The sequence below is a fragment of the Carcharhinus amblyrhynchos genome, chromosome 3 (assembly GCF_965287045.1).
Source record: "Carcharhinus amblyrhynchos chromosome 3, sCarAmb.v2.hapA, whole genome shotgun sequence".
In the NCBI taxonomy this organism is placed as follows: Eukaryota; Metazoa; Chordata; class Chondrichthyes; order Carcharhiniformes; family Carcharhinidae; genus Carcharhinus; species Carcharhinus amblyrhynchos.
In genome coordinates, this window is record NC_137326.1 from 72,557,827 (window position 1) to 72,583,022 (window position 25,196).

General features: G+C 42.7%; 1 protein-coding gene across 4 annotated transcripts in view; it reads left to right on the top strand.

The window, feature by feature from the left end:
* Nucleotides 1-25,196, top strand: part of gpc5b (glypican 5b) — a 530,906-nt gene that overhangs the window by 232,948 nt on the left and 272,762 nt on the right. For 3 of the 4 annotated variants that reach the window (XM_080185282.1, XM_080185279.1, XM_080185284.1), the window contains exons 4-6: nucleotides 3,533-3,666; nucleotides 10,908-10,967; nucleotides 14,175-14,300. In XM_080185282.1, the coding sequence (XP_080041408.1) occupies nucleotides 3,533-3,666; nucleotides 10,908-10,967; nucleotides 14,175-14,300 (320 nt within the window). The remainder of the gene's footprint in view (nucleotides 1-3,532; nucleotides 3,667-10,907; nucleotides 10,968-14,174; nucleotides 14,301-25,196) is intronic. The other variant, XM_080185280.1, reaches the window with a different exon arrangement.

Below are 25,196 nucleotides of genomic sequence, written 5' to 3' on the forward strand. Positions count from 1 at the left end.
TTAAATGATTTTTCTCACATCCCTGCTAAGCAATGAGAAACAATTGAGCACTGTTCCGCTGATCAGGTTCTTGAAGGCCAGAACCAGGCCGTCCCATAACCTTAAATGACACCATTTTCTGTGGACAACAATATCTCTTTCAGTTAAAGCCCTTCAGTTTTAGAGATATTGTGTAATTTCATCTGGTTGCCAAGATTTTCTTGACCAATAGGTCATGATGATTATGTGCCTAAAATGTGTTTATTTCACATCAATTGAAAAAAAAACTTGGGTCATGCAATGGCCATTGTGAAGATGATATGTTACTACAACTGCTGCTGTCAGTCAGAGATTGAAGTCCAAGCACGTCTCCTTTTTTTAGCCAACGAGGAAGCATGGTTGGAGAAGGTGCTTTCAAAGTTTGGAGCTAGGTGACCCAGTTGGAAATAAGGAGTTGGGCCACGGATAAGCATGAAGCTCCACGTGCTTCTCAATCTGTGCCAAGTTGGCCAGTGAGACAATTGTGAGGCTAGAGTGGGTTCTACATTTGTGTGTTAGAGATGGCTAAACAGCGGTGGCAGATGGGTTAGCACTGCTGCCTTTGAGTGCGAAGGATCCGGGTTCGATTTCTGGCTGGGTCACTAACTGCACTAATTGGGGTCACTAGTCTAAGCGTTCTCCCCATGTCTGCGTGGGTTTCCTCGGATGCTCTGGTTTCCTCCCGTTGTCTGAAAAACATGCTGGTTAGGTGCATTGGCCATGCTAAATTCTCCCTTAGTGTACCCGAACAGGCACCAGTGTGTAGCAACTAGGGGATTTTCACAGTAATTTCATAGCAGTGTTAATGTAAGCCAACTTGTGACACTAATAATAAACTTAAACTTTAAAAACCTAGCAAGATTGCTTTTCCCTGATTGCTGTCCTCGATCTCCTGTTGGGAGATATGTGCTCTGGGTGTGAATTGAAATCAGGACTGTGAGATACAATAATGCTGCCCGGAGTTGGGTACACTAAGGGAGAATTCAGTGTATACCGCCCATCTTGTTAATGGTTTTCCATCCATTGAAATCAGGGCAACTCTGTTCCTTTGAATGATGCCTGACTGTGTTTGACCACATATGATTTTGGTTGCTGTAATTTTTCTATTTACAGTACTAGAGTGGAAAGGTCATGAGCCCAGTGTCAATTAAAAGTACAGGCTTAACTCGCTGTGGAAGTTTCCATTATTTTTTATAATCTGAACATTGTTTTCCACCGTGAGATTTGGTAGTAATGTATGGGGAAGGAAAGGAAATTGAGTTCTTAACCTGCGGCCCATCAGAATGTCACAATGGGGTGAAACGGTGTTGAGTGATAACTGAGCAGAGCGAACTGAAAATGGAATATACTCCTCGATCAACTTTTCTATTAAGTTGAGAACTTGTGGACATGCACACATCCATAAGCCCCTGCGAAGGATTGGAATTACTCATGGGTGAATTGACAAACCGGTCTTGCGCTTAAAGTCATCTTCCCAGCCTTTGGTATGAAGCCTATTTAAATATTAACGTAATTTGCATGACAACATGTCCAACACAGCCATTTCTGGCCTCCCAGACAACTACCCCCCTCGTCAGCCACCTCTCGCCCACGCAAATCACTCATGGTCTCCACCTATGGGGACCAGGCACCATGGCCTTGCTGGAGGGTATCGGAGACCACTGAACCCCTAAATGGTCAGGGACGTGACCGGGAAATGCCCACTGGGCATTGTGGTGCTGCCCAGTGGGCATCTAAACTTTGCCATGGGCAGTGCCATGAGGGTGGTGCTACAGCAGGGGAAGCAAGGGTGGAGTTTTGCAGGGGTGTGGGAAGGGGATGGGGTGGGCAGTTGTCCTGTTTCTCCCTCCCCCAGCCCCTCTTCTCTGATTCTCAGACGTTGATGACACTTGGAATGTTTTTGGGAAGATTGTGTATCCAGAATGACTGAGGAATTTTCTTAACTTTGTATTTTAACATTGTGTCGAGCTGACCTTGGACATTTAGTTCAATTCTACCTGATGTTCACCCCGCCCTTGTTTGGCCAACATATCATTCAAAATGCTCACAACAACAGATAACAAAATGCAACTGGGTCTTATTCTCTTTATTTATAAGACCTGACACACTGCAGTATGAGATGAAAGGTATTCACAATTGTGCCATTGCTCAGCCTATCTGGAGCCCTCTATATTTTGAAATGATTCCTGTAGCACTAAAGTAGTTGCCATTTCTCACCCTGGATTAAAGTTCCCTTTTTCCATGCTGCTTATCTTGTCAATTTCTGGACTGCCTCATGGTTTTTTGGTCTCCGGTCTGGTTGCTGGGTTGGCCTCAGTCTTTCAGCTTCTACTCTGCACTTTTTCTGGGTTTCTCTTTAGGCTTTTTTACCGTTCCTCTGTGGGTGTAGTCGCCATCTGTTATGGTGCGTCTGTCTTAGAATTCCTTAATCCCTTCCTCTAGGAGAGATCATGCTGAAGACCGTAGCCTTTCTTTCAAAATAGCTTTATTTACATCAGTAAATAGTTACGAGGTTATGGAATATCAAGATATAGCTACAGCTACTAAGGGCAGCGCAGTGGTTAGCACTGCTGTCTCAACACCAGAGACCTGGTTCAATTCTGACCTCAGCGATTTAATATAATGCAGGCAGAAGAAATTTAACCTCCCGCCTGGCTCACTATAAGGTTTAGGACACTATGTTGGCACAGTGGTTAGTACTGCTGCATCACAGTGTCAGGGACCCAGCTTGGGTGGAGTTGGCACATTCTGCCCATGTCTGCGTGGGTTTCCCCCAGGTGCTCCACTTTCCTCCCACAGTCTAAAGATATGGGGGTTAGGTTGATTGCCCTTTAGTGTCAGGCAGGTTTGCAGGGTAAATACACGGTGTTATGGGGATAGGGCTGGGCGGGACCTAAATGGGCCAAGTGGCCTCCTTCTGCACTGCAGGGATTCTATGATTTTATACTCTTGTGGTGCTGCTCACTCGTCTTTTCAGTGTGTGACACAGCTCCTTATGCTAGGATGCATATGTTGATTAGCTATCATTAACGTTAATTCTTTACTCTTCTGGAAGAGGATGTTACTTTTTCTTTGCTAAATATGCAGTAGCAATGCAATTTTCTTCAATTGTCAACTATTGGCTCCTTTACAATCATTATGTAACGGATGAGAACATAGAAGAGACAAAAGGAAATTCAACAGCACTTGTAATGGATGATAGAAGGGTAAAGATGTTAGGAAATTTTCTCAGGAGATGTAGGCAGTGCCAAGTTAATGGCAGTTGAGTATTAACCCATATATTGGTATTTTGACTGTACGCTCATTCAGTTGTTATGTCCCTCACAGTCACTTACCACTCTGAGGTAGTCAGTACTCCTGACAGAAGCATGATTTGCAAAATGGCAGCATTATGAACTTAAAAAACTGTTGCACCTATTCACAATTCTGCTGTAATTTTGCACCATGCCCTACCTGGAGTGAATCTCTTTGCTTACAGAAAGGAATTAAATACTCGTGTGCTTTTGATTTGCAGGTGAGTAAGGTTTGCGACCAGCCTCAAGAGAGAGCATTAACAGCACCACTGGACAGCACGGTACGGGTCCCAGCCACAGCCAGCTTCAAGCCCCAGGCAGCGACCCAATTCGCCAACCTGACCCAGAGAAGAAGGTAAGGACATCTTGCTGCCAATGGAGCCTATACAATGGAAGGAGTTTACTCTTCCTTTTCTATGATGTATGGTCATGGATCTTCCCTGGACAGATAGAACATAGAACATAGAACATAGAACATTACAGCGCAGAACAGGCCCTTCGGCCCACGATGTTGCGCCGACCAGTTACAAAAACAATGACCCACTAGCCTATACCAATCCCTTTTCGTCCATAAACCTATCCAGAGATCTCTTAAACGCCCCCAAACTAGACGCATTTACAACTGCAGCAGGCAGGGCATTCCAATCCCTCACCACCCGCTGGGTAAAGAACCTACCCCTGACATCCGTCCTGTAGCTACCCCCCCTTAATTTAAAGCCATGCCCCCTCGTGCTAGCTTTCTCCATCCGAGGAAAAAGGCTATCACTATCCACCCTATCTAAACCTCTAATCATCTTATATGTTTCAATAAGATCCCCTCTTAGCCGCCTTCTTTCCAACGAAAACAACCCTAAATCCCTCAGTCTCTCCTCATAGGACCTCCCCACCATACCAGGCAACATCCTAGTAAACCTCCTCTGCACCTAGATAGACAACTAGCCATTGCTCAGCCTGTTGGCAAGGCTGTGTGAATGCTTAAAATATTGGCTTGCTAATCAGTCTAACTTCGGTCTGCAGTCAAATATTTCAATATCACGTGGTGCCTCATCCAAGAATTTAGCCAAAGTCAGACTGAAAATCCCAGTATCTACCAAATGTTCTGTTGTGACACTGTATGTTGGCACAAGGATGCCCTCTGTCACTCTGTCAGCTTTAAAAGAGGTATAAGCTAGGAAAGCTAAATTATAGGAAGCCCTGCTAGAACTGTATACATCTCTCGTTAGACCATGGCTTGAGTATTACTGTACACGTCTGGTCACCACATTATAGGAAAGATGTGATTGCCCTGGAGAAGGGGCTTCTGAAATTTAGGAGGGTGTTGCCAGGACTGGGAAACTGTGGATCGAGTTGTTTTCCTTAGAACAGGATGATGTTGTTGAGGTGTGTAAAGTGATGAGAGGTCCAGATAGGTAGGGATGACCTACTTAACTTAGCGGAGGAGTTAAAAAGCAGGGGCATAGATTTAAAATAATTGGAAGGAGAATTAGAGGGGAGGGGAGAACATTTGCTTTTCGCCCAAAGGATGGTTGGGACTTGGAGCTTACTGCCCCAAAGGGAATTTGAGGGAAAACCTCTTGCCACATTTAAAAACACTTGGATATCTACTTGAAGAGCTGTGACTTGCAGAGCTATGGAGTGAGTGCCAGAAAGTGGGATTGTCAGGATCACTTGTCTGCATGCTAAAACTATTGTTTCTATAAGAGGAAACATGATGAGTTGTGGGCTGGCATGAAAAGATCCCATGTTTGGCTTCTGATCTGTGATGAGTTCACCGATACCAGTCCAGGTTGTAGTAGGGAACCTACCTCAGTGTCTTTATGTCCCAAGGGAAAAATCAGGAGTTCTTGCTCTTAATCATTTTCCAGTGACTCTGTCTCAAAGCTGTATGATTAAGGACATTGAGTGGATACCAGATAAGGCTCAGCCCTGATATCCCCCAGGACCAAATAGACTTTGTTTAAACTCATCTAACTTGATATCTCCTTACATGGTTTGATGTCATACTTTGTTTGATAATGCCCATATGGAGCATCTTGGGACTCTTGGTTACATTAAAAATGCTATCTAAATATGTTGTTGTTGTAAGTGTAGCAGTCACTTTGAATTAGGAACATTGCACAGACAAGTACTAGTCAGTCTCTTGCTTTTGATGGTTGATGGAGAAATATTGTTCAGGGGACTGGGAGAATGCCAAGCTCACCTTCCAATAGTGCCAGTAACACTGCAGATTCAGCACATGCTCGATGGGTAAAATGATGCTGGATTAAGCTATCATTCTGCTTTTATTGCCCCTATAATGTTCATTGTTCTCATTACGCCAATAATGTTTTCTGTAAGCCAACAGTTTTCCAGCTATTTTGATTGGCATTTTTCTGAGTAAATGGCAGATGAGTGATAGCTTCATACTCTGTCCCATTGAGATGTGGAAACTCTCCCAGCAATACCAGTGTTCCCAACTCTGACTCTGTCTTCTGTGAGCGTTATAGAATCATAGAAACCCTACAGTGCAGAAAGAGGCCAATTGACCCATTGAGTCTGCACCGATCACAATCCTACTCAGGCCCTATCCCCATATCGCTTCGTATTTTACCCTCTAATCTACGTATTTCAGGACACTAAGGGGCAATTTTAGCACGGCCAATCAACCTAACCCGCACATATTTGGACTGTGGGAGGAAACCGGAGCACCCGGAGGAAACCCACGCAGACACGAGGAGAGTGTGCAAACCCCACACAGACAGTGACCCATGTCAGGAATCGAACCCAGGTCCCTGGAGCTGTGAAGCAGCAGTGCTAACCACTGTGCTACTGTGCCGAGCAGCTTATCACCAGATACTAGGACAGGAGAAAGAGCTGGTGAGGTAAATGCTGATTTCAATCTGGGAGGACCCGAGGGGCAGAGAGATGGTGTGTAAGGTATTCCAGCAATTCCTGAAGGAACAGGAAGCCTACTTTGAGTACTGCCCAGGTATCATCACTATAATAAAGAGAGGCAGAAATTTACAATCAGCTGAAAAGTTCAATAGGTATAAATAAGTCCAGCTTTTATTTTGTTAATCCATTTTAACTAAGAACAAAGAACAACACAGCACAGGAAACAGGCCCTTCGGCCCAACGAGCCCGTGCCGCCATTTTAACATTGAGTGCCCTCCTCTACCTATTGACTTTTGTCTACGCCTATTGGGGAAGATTGAGTGGAGACTAATTTCGGGACAATTTGTTACACCAATCAGCCTAAGAGCATGTTTTTGGGGTGTGGGAGGAAACCGGAGCACCTGGAGAAAACCCATGCAATCACGGGGAGAATGTGCAAACTCCCGCAGTCACTGGCCCAAATCCATGTATCTGCACAGCAAACAGTGATAGTCACTGAGCTGTCGTGTTGCCCGTCAGCTGGTCCAGTTTAAGCGTACACTAACGACGTGAAGCACTAGGCAACTCTCAAAGCAACATCCAAGAACAGCCCTCGCACGACCCACCGCGTGTATGCCCCTTGTTGGACAACAAGGCGGACCGAATCACCTGTGAAGTAAAAGAAAAGACATCAATAAACATGTAAAACTCTTCAGGATCTGTCACTGGCTACACAGCAGCTAGAGCCCCACTCATTTGGAGGAAGGTGGAAGATTTGGGACCCTTTTCAATCCAGGACTTTGGGGCTTGAGGACCTTAGCTAAAGTATAATCACTGTTGTAATGAAGGTAAATGCAGCAGGAATTAGACACAGCAAGGTTCCCCAATCAATGAGGAGACAACTGGCCAATTCACTTGCTTTTTGCTGGTGTGGACTGTGGGAATAATGCACGCCAAAAGACCAGAGTGAATCCCTCTGCTCTTCTTCAGAAAGTGCTGCGGGACCTTTGACTTGTACTTGAGAAAGAGCAGACAGACACATCAGCACTTGCTCTTGAGGTGTCAGTCTAGATTATGTGGTCAGATGTCTGGACCTCCTAGCTCTGAGGTGAAAGTGTTACCACTGGGCCACAGCCAACATCAGTTAACAGACAAATGTGTAACATCTCTCCATTGTAACACAGGAGTTAACAAGTTTATTTTAAACCCATTAAAATGGTGTAGAGAAGCATTCCTATGAGAACATTATACTAATATCAGTGCGAGTCACCTTTGTATTACAGGGCTGATTTGTCAATGGACCTGCCCGATGTGGAAGGTTCCCTGCTGGCAGCGTGTAGTTAGAAAATTGGTCCCATAAATTTTGCAATTGGCCTCCAATTTAGCTTAATGGAGTGGATAATTATGCTTCTTGTAATCCTGTATCCTGATTATGTCATTTCTAAAAGTGCTGGGACACAGCTAAGTAAATATGTGGTAATTTACTGCACTCCACATCCTGCGATCCTGTGGTTCCCAGTCCTCTGGAGTTAACTCCTTCAACGTCACTTTATTTCTTCTGTTTCTCCTCTTATTGTTTTCTCCTGTGTTTTGCCCAAGGCCCTGATTGTTGCTGGGCGCTTGGTGAATTAACAGTTGGGCCTGTGTGAACCATGCCCAGGAACTGCAGTCCAATGTGAAGCTTCTTTTAGGGAGCAGCAAGCCATGTCCAATCAGGGCCTGCCTGCTGCAGTAACAACCCCCCCACCTCCCTCATACCAACCTCTCTTTCCACCACAACCCCTTACTGCAGAAGGAAGTCTTTTCTCCATGGCAGTGTCTCCTTGAAGCCCAAGAGCAGCAGCCCAGTCTTTTCCATTGGAGCAGGATTTATGGATCATGGAACAGTGGAGCAGGGATTTGTACAAAGAGCCCTCATATTTTCATGGTGCTCAGGACGCTGTGCGTTTTTACTTTAGCTCCGCTGGTGTTCGAGATGTACTGTCCCTTTGGTGGAAATGGTTGCTTGATCTGAACTTGTTCTTAAAATCCTCATTCTGTTTTTAAATCCTTCCATGGTCTCACCGCTCCTTACTGCCATACTCCAGTCCCATAATCCTTGGTGATATCTGTGTTTCTCTAATTCTGACCTTTGAGTATCCTGGTTTCAATCACTCCAGTTGCCAAATCTCTTAAATCAGAAATTCTCTCTATAAATCTCTCCACCTTTAAAACTTTTTAAGTAAGCTTTTGATCATCTGGCTAATATCTTCTTCTGTGGCTCGATTTTATACTTGGTTTTGTAATGTTCCTGTGAAGCGCCTTAGGACATTTTAGAACTTTGAAGGTGTGATATAATAGTTGTTATGTGGCTGTCTCAATTGATGTTTGACAATGTTCCTGTGTAGCACTTTGAGAAGCTTTACGACTACATAAGTACAAGTTGTTATTGTACGCTTGCTTCTAAGTTACAGCTTTGTTCCCAACATGATCATCGTGTGGTCCTTTCGTCAGAACTGGAAGCTGCAGCATAAAATTTAATGGCCAAGTAAAGATAGGAGTCCAGAGGAACCAGCTCATGAAGGCTGCAGATTAGAGAACGTCTAGACCTCCCTAATGCCTATTAACCTGATGATGTACAACACCTGAAGAGAATTGACCCAGCACCATCAGTTAGCTAAATGCAAGCGATTGCACAAACTCCAAATACAATTGTTGGTGTATTGATCCCAGGGACTTTGATGGAACATTGCCCAATGCTGGGAGCTACACAGATAGGGTATCATGAAAATCTCATTACTTCAGCAATGCCAGGAGAGAAACCTTGGACTTAATTAGAACAAAAATTAAATCACCATATCTAAAGCATTGAACTTGAGATACTTATTTGCTGCAATGTAATCACCTGCAACAAGATTGCAGTTATTTGAGGATTAAACCGCCTTCTGGCTGCACAGATGTGTGGTACAGGGCAGCTCATTCTTATTACCTACCTGCATAGCATGCTGAGAAATGTGCTCAGAACAAGTTTACTTTGTGTTAAATGTCTCACTAATTTCAGAATCACTGCAAGTCTATTTTAATTGGACCCCAGCTGAGACGAGCAACAATTGACATCTGTCTTAACCAGGGAGAGACCCTGAATGTTAAATGCAGAGAAGGACAATCAGAGTGACACAAGTGTTGGCCAGTAAATGGATCCAATTGCTGTTCAATTTATTTGCTATCTTACTCTCTAGTTCTCAGATGTAGCTAATTGCCTTAAAAAGTTTTGTCTTTTGGTCAGTTTTTTTGGAAAAAAATCAGTCATGGGATGCGGGCGTTGCTAGCTGGGCCAGCATTTGTTGTCCATCCCTAGTTGCCCTTGAACAGAGCTAGGCCAATTCAGAGAGGTTTGAAGAGTCAACCATGTTGCTGTGGATCTGGAGCCAGATGTAGGCCAGATCAGATAAAGACAACAAATTTCCTTTCCTAAAGGACATTACTGAACCAGATGCATTTTCATTTTACAACAATGAGCAGTGGTTTCATAGTCATAATCTGACTTTTAAGTCCAGATTTTTTTCTTGGATTCAAATTGCATCATCTGCCTTGCTGCAACCTGGGTCTTTGGATTAGTACCCAGCGACAATAACACCATGCCACAGCAGATGGGACAGTTTGGGCAGAAAGTAAGCTGGAGGCCTAGGCAAAGGAATGGAAAAATAATCAGTACTTGAGGGCTGGTTGAGTGTAGGTGAAGGTGGGATTAACCTGCTCACAAACACTTGGTGTAACTGAAATACAATATTAGAAGATGTGAAATTTAGGGTTGAAATTTCCCATGCCTGTCCTTTCAAAATTAGATCAAGATTTCTCTCTCCCACCTTCATTTAGATTTCTGGATCAGGAAATCGTTTTTCATTCATGCCTGACTTCCACTGGGATACTCGCCAGTGAACAACCCACAAGAATGCATCACAGAAGCAGCATAGGGAACACTCAGGAAAAATACATAAAGGGAAGCCATTCACAGAATGCTTTGACCCAAGAAAGGGCCTTCAGCAGATAACGTAAGATGCCGTCCAACTGGTGGATGATAGGAAAGGGAGAAGACTGGAAGGAAATGGACAGGAAAGTCAGGCCCCACCACCCACCTCTATCTCAACTAGCATTTCCATGTTGTGTTTGTGAAGAATCTGTCCAGCAGCAACTGTGACAGCAGCAGGGAGAAATGGGGGTTCAGGCCAGGTTCGAGAGGTTTCATTACCTAGTTCTCCTTAGTTTTCCTCTGGGGGGTGGGGGAGATGTTTGGGGGTGGATTTAATCATTCCTGCCCCATTTTCCACAAGCAAATTGGTCAATTACTTACCTCCAGAGAAAGCATTGTGTCGATGACAACCAATGATGAGATTCTAATTCCACCAGATCAATCCTGCAGGAACCCTATTCTCCCTATTCCTGTATCACAGTGCTTAATCACCAGGATGAGGCAGTAAAGTGATTGCCTTGTGTCTTAGTCTCCACAATCTTGGAGAGAATGGCTTCTTTATTCTTCTTTCTGATGTTTTTCCCACTAAGCATGTGCATGACAAACTATTTTTCTTACGGGTTTCATCGTTTTCACTTGTATTTTTTTTTCTTTTTTTTATGATGTGTTCCTTTTTCCCCTCCCGCTCGCCCTCTGTCCATTCACCCTGTGCCCCTCCCTGTCTCCATTCACCCTGTGCCGAAATTCTCTGCTGCCCTGTCTGACTGATGCTTGCTGACTGCGGTTCTGTTCAGCTCCCTGCCTCTGAAAGAAGTAAAGACTGATAGGCCTAGGACAATGAAAAAGAACACTAGGTAAGAGAATGCAAATATATCTGCTCGGTGGGCAGCCGATTCATTAATTGTGCTTCAGCTGAGGTAATGGTTTCGTAAAAGAGAATTCCTGGTGTTTAAAAGTGTATCTGTACTTTCCTTTGGGGGATAGGTGGGGAATGGTGAATTATCGTGCTCATTAAGGTGATGTATTGCAGTCGCTCAGCATCAGCCTCAAACATCCTTGAATGAAGTCCAATGCAAGTAGCTACAATGCCCATCTCCCTCTACTCTATCCCAACAATGTGCCAACTCAAAATAGCTCCCCCCCTACTTCCATTTTTATCTTGCAAGATTGTATACCATTGATCTAGTGACAGATTTTAAAAGGCTTTGCTGTACACCAGTAACAGTTAACCGGCTTTGAGGCTGCCCAAGCGTAAATCAGATAGCACCTTTACAGCCAGCAGATAGTGAAGATTCTTGTTCCATCGCTCTACACAGGATTTGAACTGGGATCATTGAATAACAGCGTGGAAGGAGGCCATCTGGCTTCCTGTACCTGTGCTGATTCCACTAATTATCCAACTAATCCTACTCCTCAGCTCCATTTCTAATCATAGAATCCTGACAGTGCAGAAGGAGGCCATTTGGCTCATTGAGTCTGCACTGACCACAATTCCATCCAGGCCCTATTCCCGTAAACCCTCATATTTACCCTGCTAATCCCCTGACACTAGGGTTAATTTAGCATTGCCAATCAATCTAAGCTGCACATCTTTGGACTGTGGGAGAAATCCAGAGCACCTGGAGGAAACCCACGCAGACACGGGGAGAATGAGCAAACTTCACACAGACAGTCACCTGTGGCTGGAATTGAACCCAGGTCCCCGGAGCTGGGGGACAGCAGGGCTCACTACTGCGCCACCATGCTGTCCAAATGTCCAATAGTCCCCAGTTCTGTTTATTTAATCTCAATTTGAATCAGCTTCCATTGTCCTTGAAAGCAGTGGTAGGAATTCTCTGGTCTTGCCTGCAGCTGGGATTCCCCAGTCCTGCTGCTGTGAATGCAGAGTTGGCAGTGGAGCATACGAGATCAGATAATTCCAGTCTGAATATTTCAGAACATCCCTACTCACTGTGTGAAAAAACAATTCCTCCTGAAACCTCTAGTTCTTTTGCCAATCTACCCTGAATCTGAATTTTCAAAGCAGTTTCTCCAATATCATGTATAATTTTGGACACCACCTTCAAATTTTCTGCTAATTTTCTCTGCTCCAAGATGAACAATCACAGCTTCTGCAATCTCTTCCACATACCATAATGCAACAGACTATTTTATCTCCCAGCACTGTTTTATATAAAACAATCTGATCCTCAAAGATAATCAAACAAATCTTCAGAATATTCACCTATCGTCACGAACCTACTATTTACACTGGCCAATTTCCAGTCAACAATGACTTTTTCATTCTATGCCCAGAAAATACAAAATGTATACACACATCTCCTTAGTCAACTCCATTCTCAATCAGGCATCCAGCTGTTGTGGTCTGGGCTTTGCTCCCACCACTTTTAACCTGTGTTCATGGCTGAAAGGTATATGCAGCTGTGTCTTGTATGTTTTCTTGTTTGTGGGATAGCCACATTTATTACTCATTCCTGGTTTTCTTTAAGAAGATGGTGGCGGGCCACGTTCTTGAACTGTTACATGACGTGTACAGAAAATATTTCCACAGTGCTGTCTTGAGATTAAAACCTGTGTTCCTTGTTAGTATTTATTCTTTAACTAGGGTACAAACATGATTACATAGGGTTACATAGATTACAACATTGTTCTGTCTATCTAAAAGACAACAAAATTAGGGTGACACAGTGGTTAGCCCTGCTGCCTCACAGTGCTAAGGACCCAAGTTCGATCCCTGGCTTGGATTACAGTCTGTGTAGAGTTTTGCACACCCTTCCCGTGTCCGTGTGGGTAACCTCCGGATGCTCCGGTTTCCTCCCACAGTCCAAAGATGTGTGGGTTAGCTGGGTTGGCCATGATGAATTGCCCCTTATTGTCAGGGGGACTCAGTAGGGTAAATGCATGGAGTTATGGGGATAGGATCTGGGTGGGATTGTGGTTAGTGCAGACCTGATGAGCCAAATAGCCACCTCCTGCACTGTAGGATTTTATGAAAATTCACACAATCACCTTCAGACTAAAACTAATAGTCAGTGACTGCTGAACCCTCAATCCTGTGTCTCTGCACCGTTGAGCTAAGGCTGACAGAAATACCATCTCATTGGTCCACAAGACCATATCCCCTTTTAAATGTATTTCTTGCACAGTTCCAATCATTTGCAAGACTTGATAACGCAACAGCTGTTTGTGCTCTTCCTTGTGTATTGTTACAGAAGATCAGTGCAGTCCCTGTGTTAACTTCAGTCAGTTTAGATACTCCATGGAGAATTGGACTGAACAAAAGATAAGAAAGATCTTCATTACATATCCCAGTCCAAGCTTGGCTGCTTAATCAAAGGCTGCCAATCAACCGAGATCAAGAGTACAATAAAACTTGGCTTTCATAGAATGCTCTCTTAAGCAGATGCACCCATCTTGTCTGCAGGTCTGTTAAATCTTAGTATCTTTACTAATTTACAAATTAAATGACCTAGTCTGGTCCTCTTCACTTGAAATTATCCCATCTTCATTATAGTTATACTATTGTGAGAGTACCTTTGCCATACAGTGATTCAAAAAAAAAGCACCTTCTCAAGGATGATTAGGAATGGTGAAAAGTAACAGTCTTGCTGAAAACATCCATATCTCAAATGAATTAAAAAAGAAATCATGTGACATGAAAATACACAAAAACTTACCCATTTCATATGAAATGAAAAATGGCACAAAGGCCTCAAATGACTCCTCTGGCAATTGCTTCAACAATCATTAGACTTGTTTCACCCTTCTTAAAGTGGAATTTATGGTCTTCTAATTCTGTGTACAGAATCCATTTTTTATTTTTAAATGGAACGTGAAGTGAATGCCATTTTAAGATATCTGCCATCCGTTGGTGTTTTATACCAACAAATGTCTAAAGTGGAGGTTTTGAAGTGATGTAAAGCTACTGTACAGTGCAGCCATTTGCAAGGGGAGTGGATTGTACATTGGGTTTGCAATGCACATTTTCCTCATACAGTGGATTGTTTTCTTGTATTGGACCTGGGCATAGAGGAAGGTTGATTTTGTGTCTACTTTGGCAGGGACTTCATGAACTACATCCGACGGTTCAGAACCTTCCATGCTTCTCTGGCAGAGCAGATATGCGAAGATGAACTCCTGCCACAAGACAGTTCAACTTGTTGGAACGGAGAGAGTGTAGTCGAAAGGTAAGCAGTGTGCTGCAGTAACTTTCAAAGTTGTAAGATGAATTAATACTGACCACAGTTTGCTCTGAGGGATGTGACACGTGAGATCTTTACCTCTTAACTGCTCCAACCTTTGTGAATAATTTGTTGTGTTTCATGGCACAAACATTACGGAAGTATCCATGATATAGTTTGGATGAGTTGAATTCTATTGTTGAATTAAGTTCAAATTCAGGAGATGTATTTCAGTATGATTACGACATACAGGGAATAGCTGCAATCTTGCTCTGAAAAAGCACCTATGATAGGGATGCAGACAGATCTTGATACTAATATGTTTGCATTGTGCAATATTTCCACAGCTTTTTGATGTACTCTGCGTCAGTGATGTAATTAAAAATGATGTCATCACTTGGGTTGTGCTTGGCCCATTTGAGGGATATCTTCTCCAGTCTTGAGCATTAGCGGCAATGTACGGGTAAGATTCTGATCAATCATAGGAAAAGAATTGAGAGTTAAAAATATGATTTTCAAACAGCTGCAGGGACAGTGAGAATAAGCCTATGGAAAAGCCAAGTCAAAAGCACCCACTTCTAATTAGTTTGAAATAGCATAAAGGTGATATTAGAGACACTTCACAATAGTTTGGGTGACCTTGCGGTAGGAGAAAATCTGTTGACCTCTGAAACGCGTGTTTTATATCCAGCCCAGAATGTTCCTCACTTAAGGACACATGGCTTGCAAATTGTCACGGCCTTATATCGGTTTGGGAGTGCCTCTAGCTAAATGCTGTGTAAAGTTCGATCAAAGCTGTTGATAGTTGCAGGCATGGAATCGTTCATGACAATTTTGATCTGCATTATTGGAAAGTATAAGGAAACTCAAAGGCAATTAAGCCCAACTCAACTATAAACTGATCCAGTGGGTATTTAAGAAGAAATAAGAAATAGAGGGCCAGGTTTTCTGTCCTGAATTGGATGCAGAGACTATGGGAAATTCCCAGCGCTACTATAAATTAAGAGGAAATTACTGTGAATGTTGGAATCTGAAACCAAAAGAGAACGTGCTGGAAAATCCCAGCAGGTCTGGCAGCATCTGTAAGGAGAGAAGTGCCTACGTTTTGAGTCCAGGTGACCTTTGACAAAGGGTCACCTGGACTCGCAACATCAGCACATTTCTCCTTGCAGGTGCTGCCAGGCCTGCTGAGATTTTCCAGCATTTTTTTCTTGGTCTCAGCTCTACCAACTCGATTGTTGAAAATTGCAGCCCACAGTATCCTTTTTGTGTTCTGGGAAATGGGCTGGAATAAAAGTCATCTCAAAGTGCAGAGAGGCTGCTGGTTGTGGATATGGTCTGGGGGGGAGACCTGCTTCTGTGCTCTGCCATTTTGTGTAAGATTTTTTAAAAAAGATTAAAACCAAAAACAACACTCACCCCTAACACCCTCACACACCCACACAATCTCCATGCTCCATGTCAACCTATTACCATTCTCTGCCCTCTTATATCCCCTATGCTAACCAAAAGTTCCCTATTCATCCCCCATCTCCTCACACTCCATGCCCTATTTGGCCCAATGCCAACTTTTGTGGACTCACACCCACCATCGTTTGCCCTTACCCTTCCATTCCAACTTATAATATCCCTACCGCTCAAAGGAGGTTATTTGAGCCGTGGCAACTGCACTGACGGCAATCCCACCTAGACCCTATCCCTGTAACCCCATGTTTTACCTTGCTAATCCCCCTGACAAAGGGCAATTTAGTACAGCCAATCCACCTAACCCGCGCATCTTTGTGGAGTGTGAGGGGAAACTGGAGCACCCAAATGAAACTCTCTCAGATATGGCGTGAATGTACAAACTCCATACAGACATTCACCCAAGGCTGAAATTAAACCCAGACCTCTGGTGCTGTGAGAAAGCAGTGCTAACTCATCTAGAATCCTTTGATAGTTCCTTGACAATAGTTCGACAGTTGTTTGACTGTTCTTTGACAGTCGCTTAATAGTTCTTTGATAGTTTCTTGTCTTCTTCACAGTTCTTTGACAATATTTTAGTTCCTGAACACTTTGACAATCAGGAAAGAGCGACAAAGATGTCATGAAGACAAGACAAAGGGAGTGTTAATGGTGCTGTTAAAGTCTAAAGGAGGTGCTAATAATGGTATAAAGTCAAGTTGGCAGGATATGTTAATAGCAAACAAGGGTCAGCAAAGCAAGTTGGAGATGGCCTTGTGGGGGAGGGGTTTGGGGAAAAAAATCAAAATGAGGTTGTTGAACTCAGTGTTAAATCCAAACTGATTTTGTAATGTACCTCATTCAACGATGAGGTGCTGTTCTTCCAAGTTTGTGTTGGGTTTCACTGGAATACAGCAGTAGGCTAAGGACAGCAATGTAGACATGGGAACAAGATGATTGGTTAAAATGGCAAGCATTGGGAAGGTCAGAGTTGGTGTTAAGATGGCGGCGCGGGCTCGTTGGGCCGAAGGGCCTGTTTCCCAGGCTGATTTTGTTCTTTAAAGGACTGAGTGAAGGTATCCCTCAGAAAGAACTATTAAGTTAGGACTGGAGTCCTGGCTGATGTTTATTCCACAAAAAACATCACTTAAAAACATACCCCCTGTGTGTGATCAGATTGCTGTTGGGGACCTACATTATATTTTAAAACAGTGTCTATACTTTAAATGTAATATGTAGGCTGTAAAGTGTCTTGGAGAGGCCTGAGGTTGTGAAAGCTGCAAAATAAATATAATTCTTTTAGCCTTCCTTACTATTCCCTTTCTGTCCCTTTTCGCACACTCCTTATCTCCTTGCACTCTTTCGCCAATGAACTAGCTGCAAAGGAAGAACCACAGCTTTTTATTTTGTAAACCAAAAAGTCTGAAGCTCAAATGAAACACTTTGCCCCAGTTTTGTACTAATGAAAGCAATAAGGAACAGCAGTCCCAGTGAGCTGCTGTGACATTCACAGAGAGTGAGACTGAAATTAGGTGAGGCATCTGGGACAAACATATTCTTGAATTCCCTTGCTTCCTCCAATCATACTGTGTGGGAAAACTCCATCCCCATTCAACAATTATCCAACATTTTACAATAACTTTAATCTTTTTTGGTGGAAAAAGGTTCTGTTGCCTCTTCTAGTCACCTGGAAAATATTATGTTCTACTCACAATCCTTTTCTTTTACTAATCAGTCACAGAATTCGGAGACATCCTGGACAAAAAAATGTCCCCTGGAGTCCCTTCCAAATTTTCAATCAGCCTCTTACAAGGTATTTTTTCAGAGTCTGGCTTTCCAGACTTGTTAGAGTTTGCTGTCAAACAGGAAGTGACTGCAAAGGGTGTCACTGCCAAGGTGATGAGATGGTGTGTCACTCACTCCAAATTCAATCAGCATTAACTGAATCAAAGGATATTGGTTCATGAGCTGGGGAGGACTGGACTTTTGAAGGGTTCCTGTAGACGCTCATGGATAAACTAAATTATGTTTGTCTATTGTCTCGGGAGAATTTTTCCACACTGTGTTGCATTGAAATGCAAAGAAATGCCTGAGGCGTCAGAAACATAATAAGGAAGTAAAGGAAAGGCTTGGTTCATGAAGGTATGCATGGGGACAATGGGAATATTGAAATTTTTGTGTTGAAGATAAGTAGATGCTGTGATTCTACAAAAGAAAGCTATGAATTCATTGTAAACTATAGGGTAAATGATAAGACTCAAATAAAAGCTCTATAGAAAAGGCAAACATCGAGGGCACTGAATATGCACTTTGTTTAAGTATTTAAAGAGGAAATCAAAAGATTTCTGATTTCACTGGGCATATTTAATAATACAGCATACGTAGTGGCCAAATGAAATCATATTAGTCTGTCAAAATGCTGTCTGTGGATCTCAATAAGAAAAACATGGTAGACTAATTTGTCTGTCTTTAATTCTTGTGTTATATTCTTCTACTATATTCCAACGATTGATTTATTACCGTGAATTCACTCCCAGTGATCTCAACCATTTCCTTTTCACTGTACTCAGCAGTTCAGGCAGCATCTATGGGAAAAGACACTGAGTTAACGGGTGGGATTTTCTAGCTGCGCCTGCCCCCAAAACTGGAATGTCCTGCCTAAAGTTCCATGGTCTGCCCCTCACCTTGTTCCAATTCCCGGGGTGGATGGAGCAGGAAAATGTGCTTCAATGTTTCACATTAATGACCTCTCATCAGTTCTTGGGTCATTAGTCTGAAATGTTAATTCCAGGCAGAATTTAATGCTCTTTCCCTCATGACAGCAGCATCACTATTCCCCTCCTCTTTTGGTTGGCCTGCAGCCTTTGGTGAGTGGGACTTCCACCCCGGGGTCCTTGATCCTGGAGAACACCCTCTGCTGGCCAGTTAAGTGCCTGATTGACATAGTGCTTCCTGAAATAAAACAATGCAAGGCTGTCATCAGTTCTAGCCAGGCAAGAATCCTATGGCCTCCATTAAATACTGTTTCTCTCTCTCTCTTCCCGTTGTGTAGAATCCCAAACATAAAGACAAGAGTAGTCCATTCAGCCCCTTAAGCCTGTTCTGCTACTCAATTAGGTCTTAGCTGGAAGATAATCTAGACCACTTCCTATCTGTTTCAATTGAGATGAATTCCAGTAATTTAAATCTTTTTAATTATTTATTCTCATTGTACGGATTAGTAACAAGTCAACAATCCCTGCCACAGCATCAAGGTTCCAGTGCATCAAACCATTATCAAAATGATTTAAACCAGGTTTTTCTCTCCCCAGCTGTCCTCCTTTGTAGGCTGTGTGTGTGGAATTACCTACAATACCATGTGGACGGAGTGGATGGGTGGGTTAAAGAATGACGGAAAGATTTAATGTGGATAAGTGGAGGAAGCCTAATCCAAAAATGAAAAAGATTTGTGGGTCATTGTCACTGAAGAGGCACTATCAGCAGTTCCCCAGACAAGGTGAAGACAGTGGAAAAGGAACAGGGTACATATGAGGAAATGAATCTGTGATGTTGCAACAGACCAAATGTGACCTATGAACCTAATTAATCCTTGGACTGATTGGTAAAAGACATCATCTGATCTCTCTGTGTCTCATTGAGAGAGTGCACTGACTAGTCTGACATTCAGCTACACTGACCAGGAAGGTCTCAAATCTAATTGCTGTCTCAGCAAGACGAGGATTGAGGCACTATAATGGACACCAAAAGTCTTGGAATAGCTGTAAAAGACATATAATCCAGATTCATGATCCCAACTGCAATTTTTGTTGGAAAGTTCAGGTAAGTAGGCAGGTGAGATGTCGGGCACCAGGTGAGAAGCCCAGGTTGTTATGAATGGAGAGAGAATTGTAGGTAATTTCCCATTTTCAGACCTCGCGGTGACCACAAGAAAATTGTTTTTGAGAAGGAGTGTTGTAATTTAGCATTGTGGCTATAAAAACTGATGTGAAACTGGCTTTCTTAAAGTTCAGATGGGAAGAAAGGATGAAGTTTATTTCTCACAACATCCAATGTGTAATCACAATGACAACCATTCCTCAGACATACGAGATACACACATAATAGCTTTCTAAAGATGCAACACGCACTTGTATTACTTAATAGGTTGAAAAAGGTCACTTGTAGTCTGCGAGGTACTGAAATATTGCAAGCCTGAAGCATTCCTTCTTGACACATTGAAGAAACGAAGGTCAGAGTTTTCTGCTGATTAATTCACACTTACTCATCTCAAGCAAAGTTGATCGAGTCCCTGCAGTGAAGAAGTATACGTTGACAGGTAAAACAAAGAAGCCCCAATTCTCCTCTTAAGACTTTTGAAGCAGGGCCTTTCTTTGTTTTAGGTGAGAGATGGCTTCCCTTTAGTCTTTGTATCCCACATTGATCTACTGTCCTTGTGGATTAATAAGATACTTTCAGGTATTTATTATTGCAAGCCAGTTTCTGTTATATGACAGAAGTGTCTATTGTCCACATAACGGGTTAATGATTAAGGAATTTGTCACGCCACGGAGGATATTTGCTAGCTCATCAATATTCCACCTACAGTTGTTGTCCTGAATAACTATTTGAAATTCCATCCTCATGGGCCCGGCAAGTTTAGCATCTATTGTCATTTCAAATTTCTTTCATTGAAATGGTGAGGTGGAGTCCATTAGCACCTGGGAAAGTCATTTGCATTTTAAGTAACTTACAAGAGGAATATTCAGAAATATCTATGTCTGTACAGAAACAATAAAATAAGTCACCTGACTCCCTGGGAATCCATTGTGTGAAGGTACAGCTTTCATATTCCATGTTGCTTTTTGAAAGTAAAGTGCCCATCCCTATGGGCACATAGTGTCATAGAATCATAGACGTTTATGGCATGGAAACAGGCCCTTTGGCCCAACTTGTCCAAGCCAGCCCTTTTTTTAAACCCTAAGCTAATCCCAATTACCTGTGTTTGGCCCCTATCCCTCTACACCCACCTTACCCATGTAATTGTCTAAACGCTTTGAAAAATATAAAATTATACCTGCCTCTACTACTATCTCTGGCAGCTTGTTCCAGACACTCACTACCCTCTGTGTGAAAAAGTTGCCAGTCCGGACTGTTTTGTATCCCTCCCCCTCACCTTAAAGCTATGCTCTCTAGTTTTAGACTCCCCTACCTTTGGGGAAAGATATTGACTATCTAGCTGATCTATGCCCCTCATTATTTTATAGACCTCTAAGTTCACCCCTCAGCCTCCTACGCTCCAGAGAGAAAAGTCCCAGTCTATCCACCTTCTCCTTGTAGCTCAAACTATCAAGTCCTGGTAGCATCCTCGTAAATCTTTTCTGCACTCTTTCTGGTTTAATGATATCCTTTCTACAATAGGGTGACGAGAACTGTACACAGTATTCCAAGTGTGGCCTTACCAATGTCTGGTACAACTTCAACAAGACATCCCAACTCTTGTATTCAATGTTCGACCAACAAAACCAAGCAGGCCGAATGCTTTCTTCACCACTCTGTCCACCTGTGACTCCACTTTCAAGGAGCTATGAATCTGTACCCTTAGATCTTTGTTCTTTAATGTTGTCCAATGCCCTGCCATTAACTGAGTAAGTCCTGCCCTGTTCGATCTACCAAAATGCAACACTTCACATTTTTCTAAAGTAAACTCTATCTGCCATTCGTCAGCCCACTGGGTCAATTGATCAAGATCCCGTTGCAATTCTAGATAACCACCTTCACTGTCCACTATGCCACCAATCTTGGTGTCATCTGCAAACTTACTAACCATGCCTCCTATATTCTCATCCAAATCATTAATACAAATGACAAATAACAGTGGACCCAACACTGATCCCTGAAGCCTCCAGTTTGAAAAACAGCCCTCTACAAATACCCTCTGTCTTCCGTCATCAAGCCAATTTTGTATCTATTTGGCTCCTTCACCCTGGATCCCATGAGATTTAATCTTATGCAACAACCTACCAAGTAGTACCATGTCAATGCTAAAGTCCATGTAGACAACATCAACTGCACTGTTCTCATCTACCTTCTTGGTTACACCCTTCAGAAAACTCAATCAAATTTGTGAGACATGATTTTTCACTCAAACCTTGCTGACTGTCCCTAATCAGTTCTTGCATCTCTAAATGCCCGTAGATCCTGTCTCTCAAAATACCTACAAATGTGAGGCTCATTGGCCTGTAGTTCCCAGGCTTTTCCCTGCAACCCTTCTTAAACAAAGGCACAACATTTGCCACCCTCCAATCTTCAGGTATTTCACCTGTGACTATCGATGATTCAAATATCACTGCCTCTCACAATGTTCTGGGATACGCTTCATCAGGTCCCAGGGACTTATCTACCTTGATGCGCTTTAAGACTTCCAGCACCACCACCTCTGTTATATGTTTACTCCTCAAGACATCACTGTTTTTTCCCCCAAGTTCCCTAACATCCATGCTTTTCTCAACAGTGAGTACTGATGAGAAATATTCATTTAGGATCTCACCCTGTCTTGGGATCTGCACATAGATGACCTTGTTGATCCTTAAGAGGTCCTACTCTCTCCCAAGTTACCCTTTTGCCCTTTATGTATTTGCAGAAGCTCTTTGGATTCTCTTTTGCCTTATCTGATGATCTGAACATAACAGGGTGCCAGGTGAGCAAAGGGTTGAGCTTCTCCCTGAAGTCTTCCATTGACAAATAGCCTGGCAGTTCTATAATCCAACTTCCTAATGAATGACTAAAGGGATGGTTGCCAAATTTGCTAATGACGCTTTCCTCCCTATCTCTCTCTAAGTTTTGAGGAGGACATGAGGGTATAGTTAGGTTAAGTGAGTGGGCAAAGATTTGGCAAATGGAGTATAAGGTTGGAAAATGTGAAATTGTTCACTTTGGCAAGAAGAATAAAAAAAGAAGCATGTTATCTAAATGGTGAGAAATTGAAGAGCTCTGAGGTGCAGAGAGATCTGGGTGTCCGAGTGCATGAATTATCTGATGAAGGGACAATGCTCCAAAAGCTTGTGCTACCAAATAAATCTGTTGGCGTCTAACCTGATGTTGTAAGACTACTTGCTGTTCCTCAGGCAAAACAGCTTATTGCCGGTAAAAGAGGTATTTTTAGCACAGGCGTTGCTCCAAGAAGTTAAAGGTTACAACTAAATCCAACGTTTGAGGAATTATGATCTGCTTTTCCCCAACAGAGCATTAAAATTGCAATAAAGCTTGCTGTAATAGAATATTTTTACCATTAATCATCAAGAAATATTCTGTAGTCAGTTTGCTAAATGGGGGTTGATTGTGATTGGTTCTCTTGGGCTTGCCTTTAGGCATTTAAAGAGATGGCCATTGTCTCTGCTGGGGAAGGTAAGGCCCGAGAATGTTAAATGATAAAGGAATGTTTTTTTTTCACTTGTTTATATTAATGTCTGTCTCATAAGATCCAGTGTCAGTGCCTCCGCTCAGGCACTGAAAAAAAACTAAATCAAACGGAAAGTAAACAATGCCTTCATTTCATCTGCTCTGTGGGAAAATCAAGGCCAAGGGTGCTTTACTAGTTAGAAAAGGAGAATTTGCCCTGAACCCTTCCGGACTGTAATTAAAGCAAATAGTTCTGTGGTAACGTAATCTTCTCTCAAATGAACCTGGATGTAAACTGGGATGATTATTTTTAAATCTTGTGAGGCTTGCCTCTACACATTGAAGCTGCCTCACTGTTTTTGATCTCAGTATGCCACTTGCAAAAGCAGAGCCTTGCACTGGCCCGAAACGCTGAAACTCTCTCCCTAAACCCCTCTCCCTTAATCTGTCTCCCCCACCTTGAATAATTATCTTCGAGCATCTCATACTTGTAATCCGTCTTGTCCAGTTCTTCCTCCTCCTCCTCCTCCAGCGCGAGGTCGACTTTTTTACTTCTGTTAAAAGTGCCCTGTAAATAATTAGACTGGGTTAAGGGTACTAAATTGGACTAAATAAATGTAACTTGTTGCTGCATTGTTGGTCTTCCCATTTCAAACTGGAGCCATCTCTGAAAATTAGTTCTGTTTCTCCAAGTATGGGCTGGGAAGTTGAATGCAGTCGGGATTGTGGAATAACAACAGCTATCAGACCTGGCTGCTGAAGATTGGGATATCATGATGCTGGTTGGCAGGGAAATCTGTTCCAAGTTATATGCTTATTTCACAGAGAAAATACTTATCATGTGAGGGATTGATAGAGAGATTGTGTTACTAATCCCCGTGATCCTTTACGTTGGCTTTGGGTTTTTGCCCATAATGTTATGAACGCACCTGGAAGCAACAGTTTGCAATGCTGCTGATCACTAACACTGAGAATGCAAATGTCTGTAACATTTGTATTTCCTTCTCTGGTCCAATTATAGTGAAGAATAGCTCAGTCGCATGATTGATAGAAGCTATCTATCCTGGCGTTGAATTTGATGCATTTAAGACTAAATGTCGTAGCTGAAAGATTATGTAAGTTCAAACCAGAACTATTTGAATCTGAAATCGGTTCAGTGTCAGCAATATTGCAGAATGAGATTCCTTAGGAATGTCACCTCCCTTTTTCAAGAAGTATTCCCTATATCTTGTCTGATATGCCATCTCCTGGCTGCGATGTTAAACTGAGGCCCCATCTGCCCTTTCAAAATATCCCACACCACTATTCAAAGAAGGAGGGGTGTTCTCCCGATACTCTGGTCAATGTTTGTCTTGATTTATTATTGTCACGTATATTGGGATAGTGAAAAGTATTGTTTCTTGCACACTGAACAGACAAAGCATGCCTTTCATAGAGTACATAGGGAAGAAGGAAAGGCAAGGGCGCAAAATATACAGTCATAGCTAGAGTGTAGAGAAATTCCACCCTTAATCCTTCAATTGATAATTAATTCATTATTTATTATTTGCTTTATGCAAATTAACTGCTGGGTTTCCTTACATTATCACAATAATTGCACCTTAGTTGGCTATGAAGTGTTTCAGAGAATTCTGAGATTGTGAAAGGTGCTATGTAAATGCAATTCTTTTTCAGAGCTTGTGTGCACCTACTCACTGATATGATGTGTACTCTGCATCTGATAGCATGCTACCTTTGCAACTTATAGAGGTGTGGTGTGGGACTAAATGAACAGCTTGTGCAAATTACCAGCGTAGGCGAGAAGGGCCCAATGTGTTGCAACATTCCAGGATTTCTGGGACCTGATGCCCCAGTTTTGGTCAGTCCATTGTATTCATTTCCTGTCATCAAGGCCCAAGAGAAGCTTTCCACCTGTCGGAGCCTTATATAGAAAGAACACGGTGACAACACCTTTCCATAGTAACTTGTGACTGAAGTAGGCTAAGCAGGGCAGGCAAACAAGGTCTGGAGCCATTCACATAACAGTTGGATGCTGTAATAAGGAGTGGCAGCAGATGAGAGTGGGGTGAATGTTTGATAAAG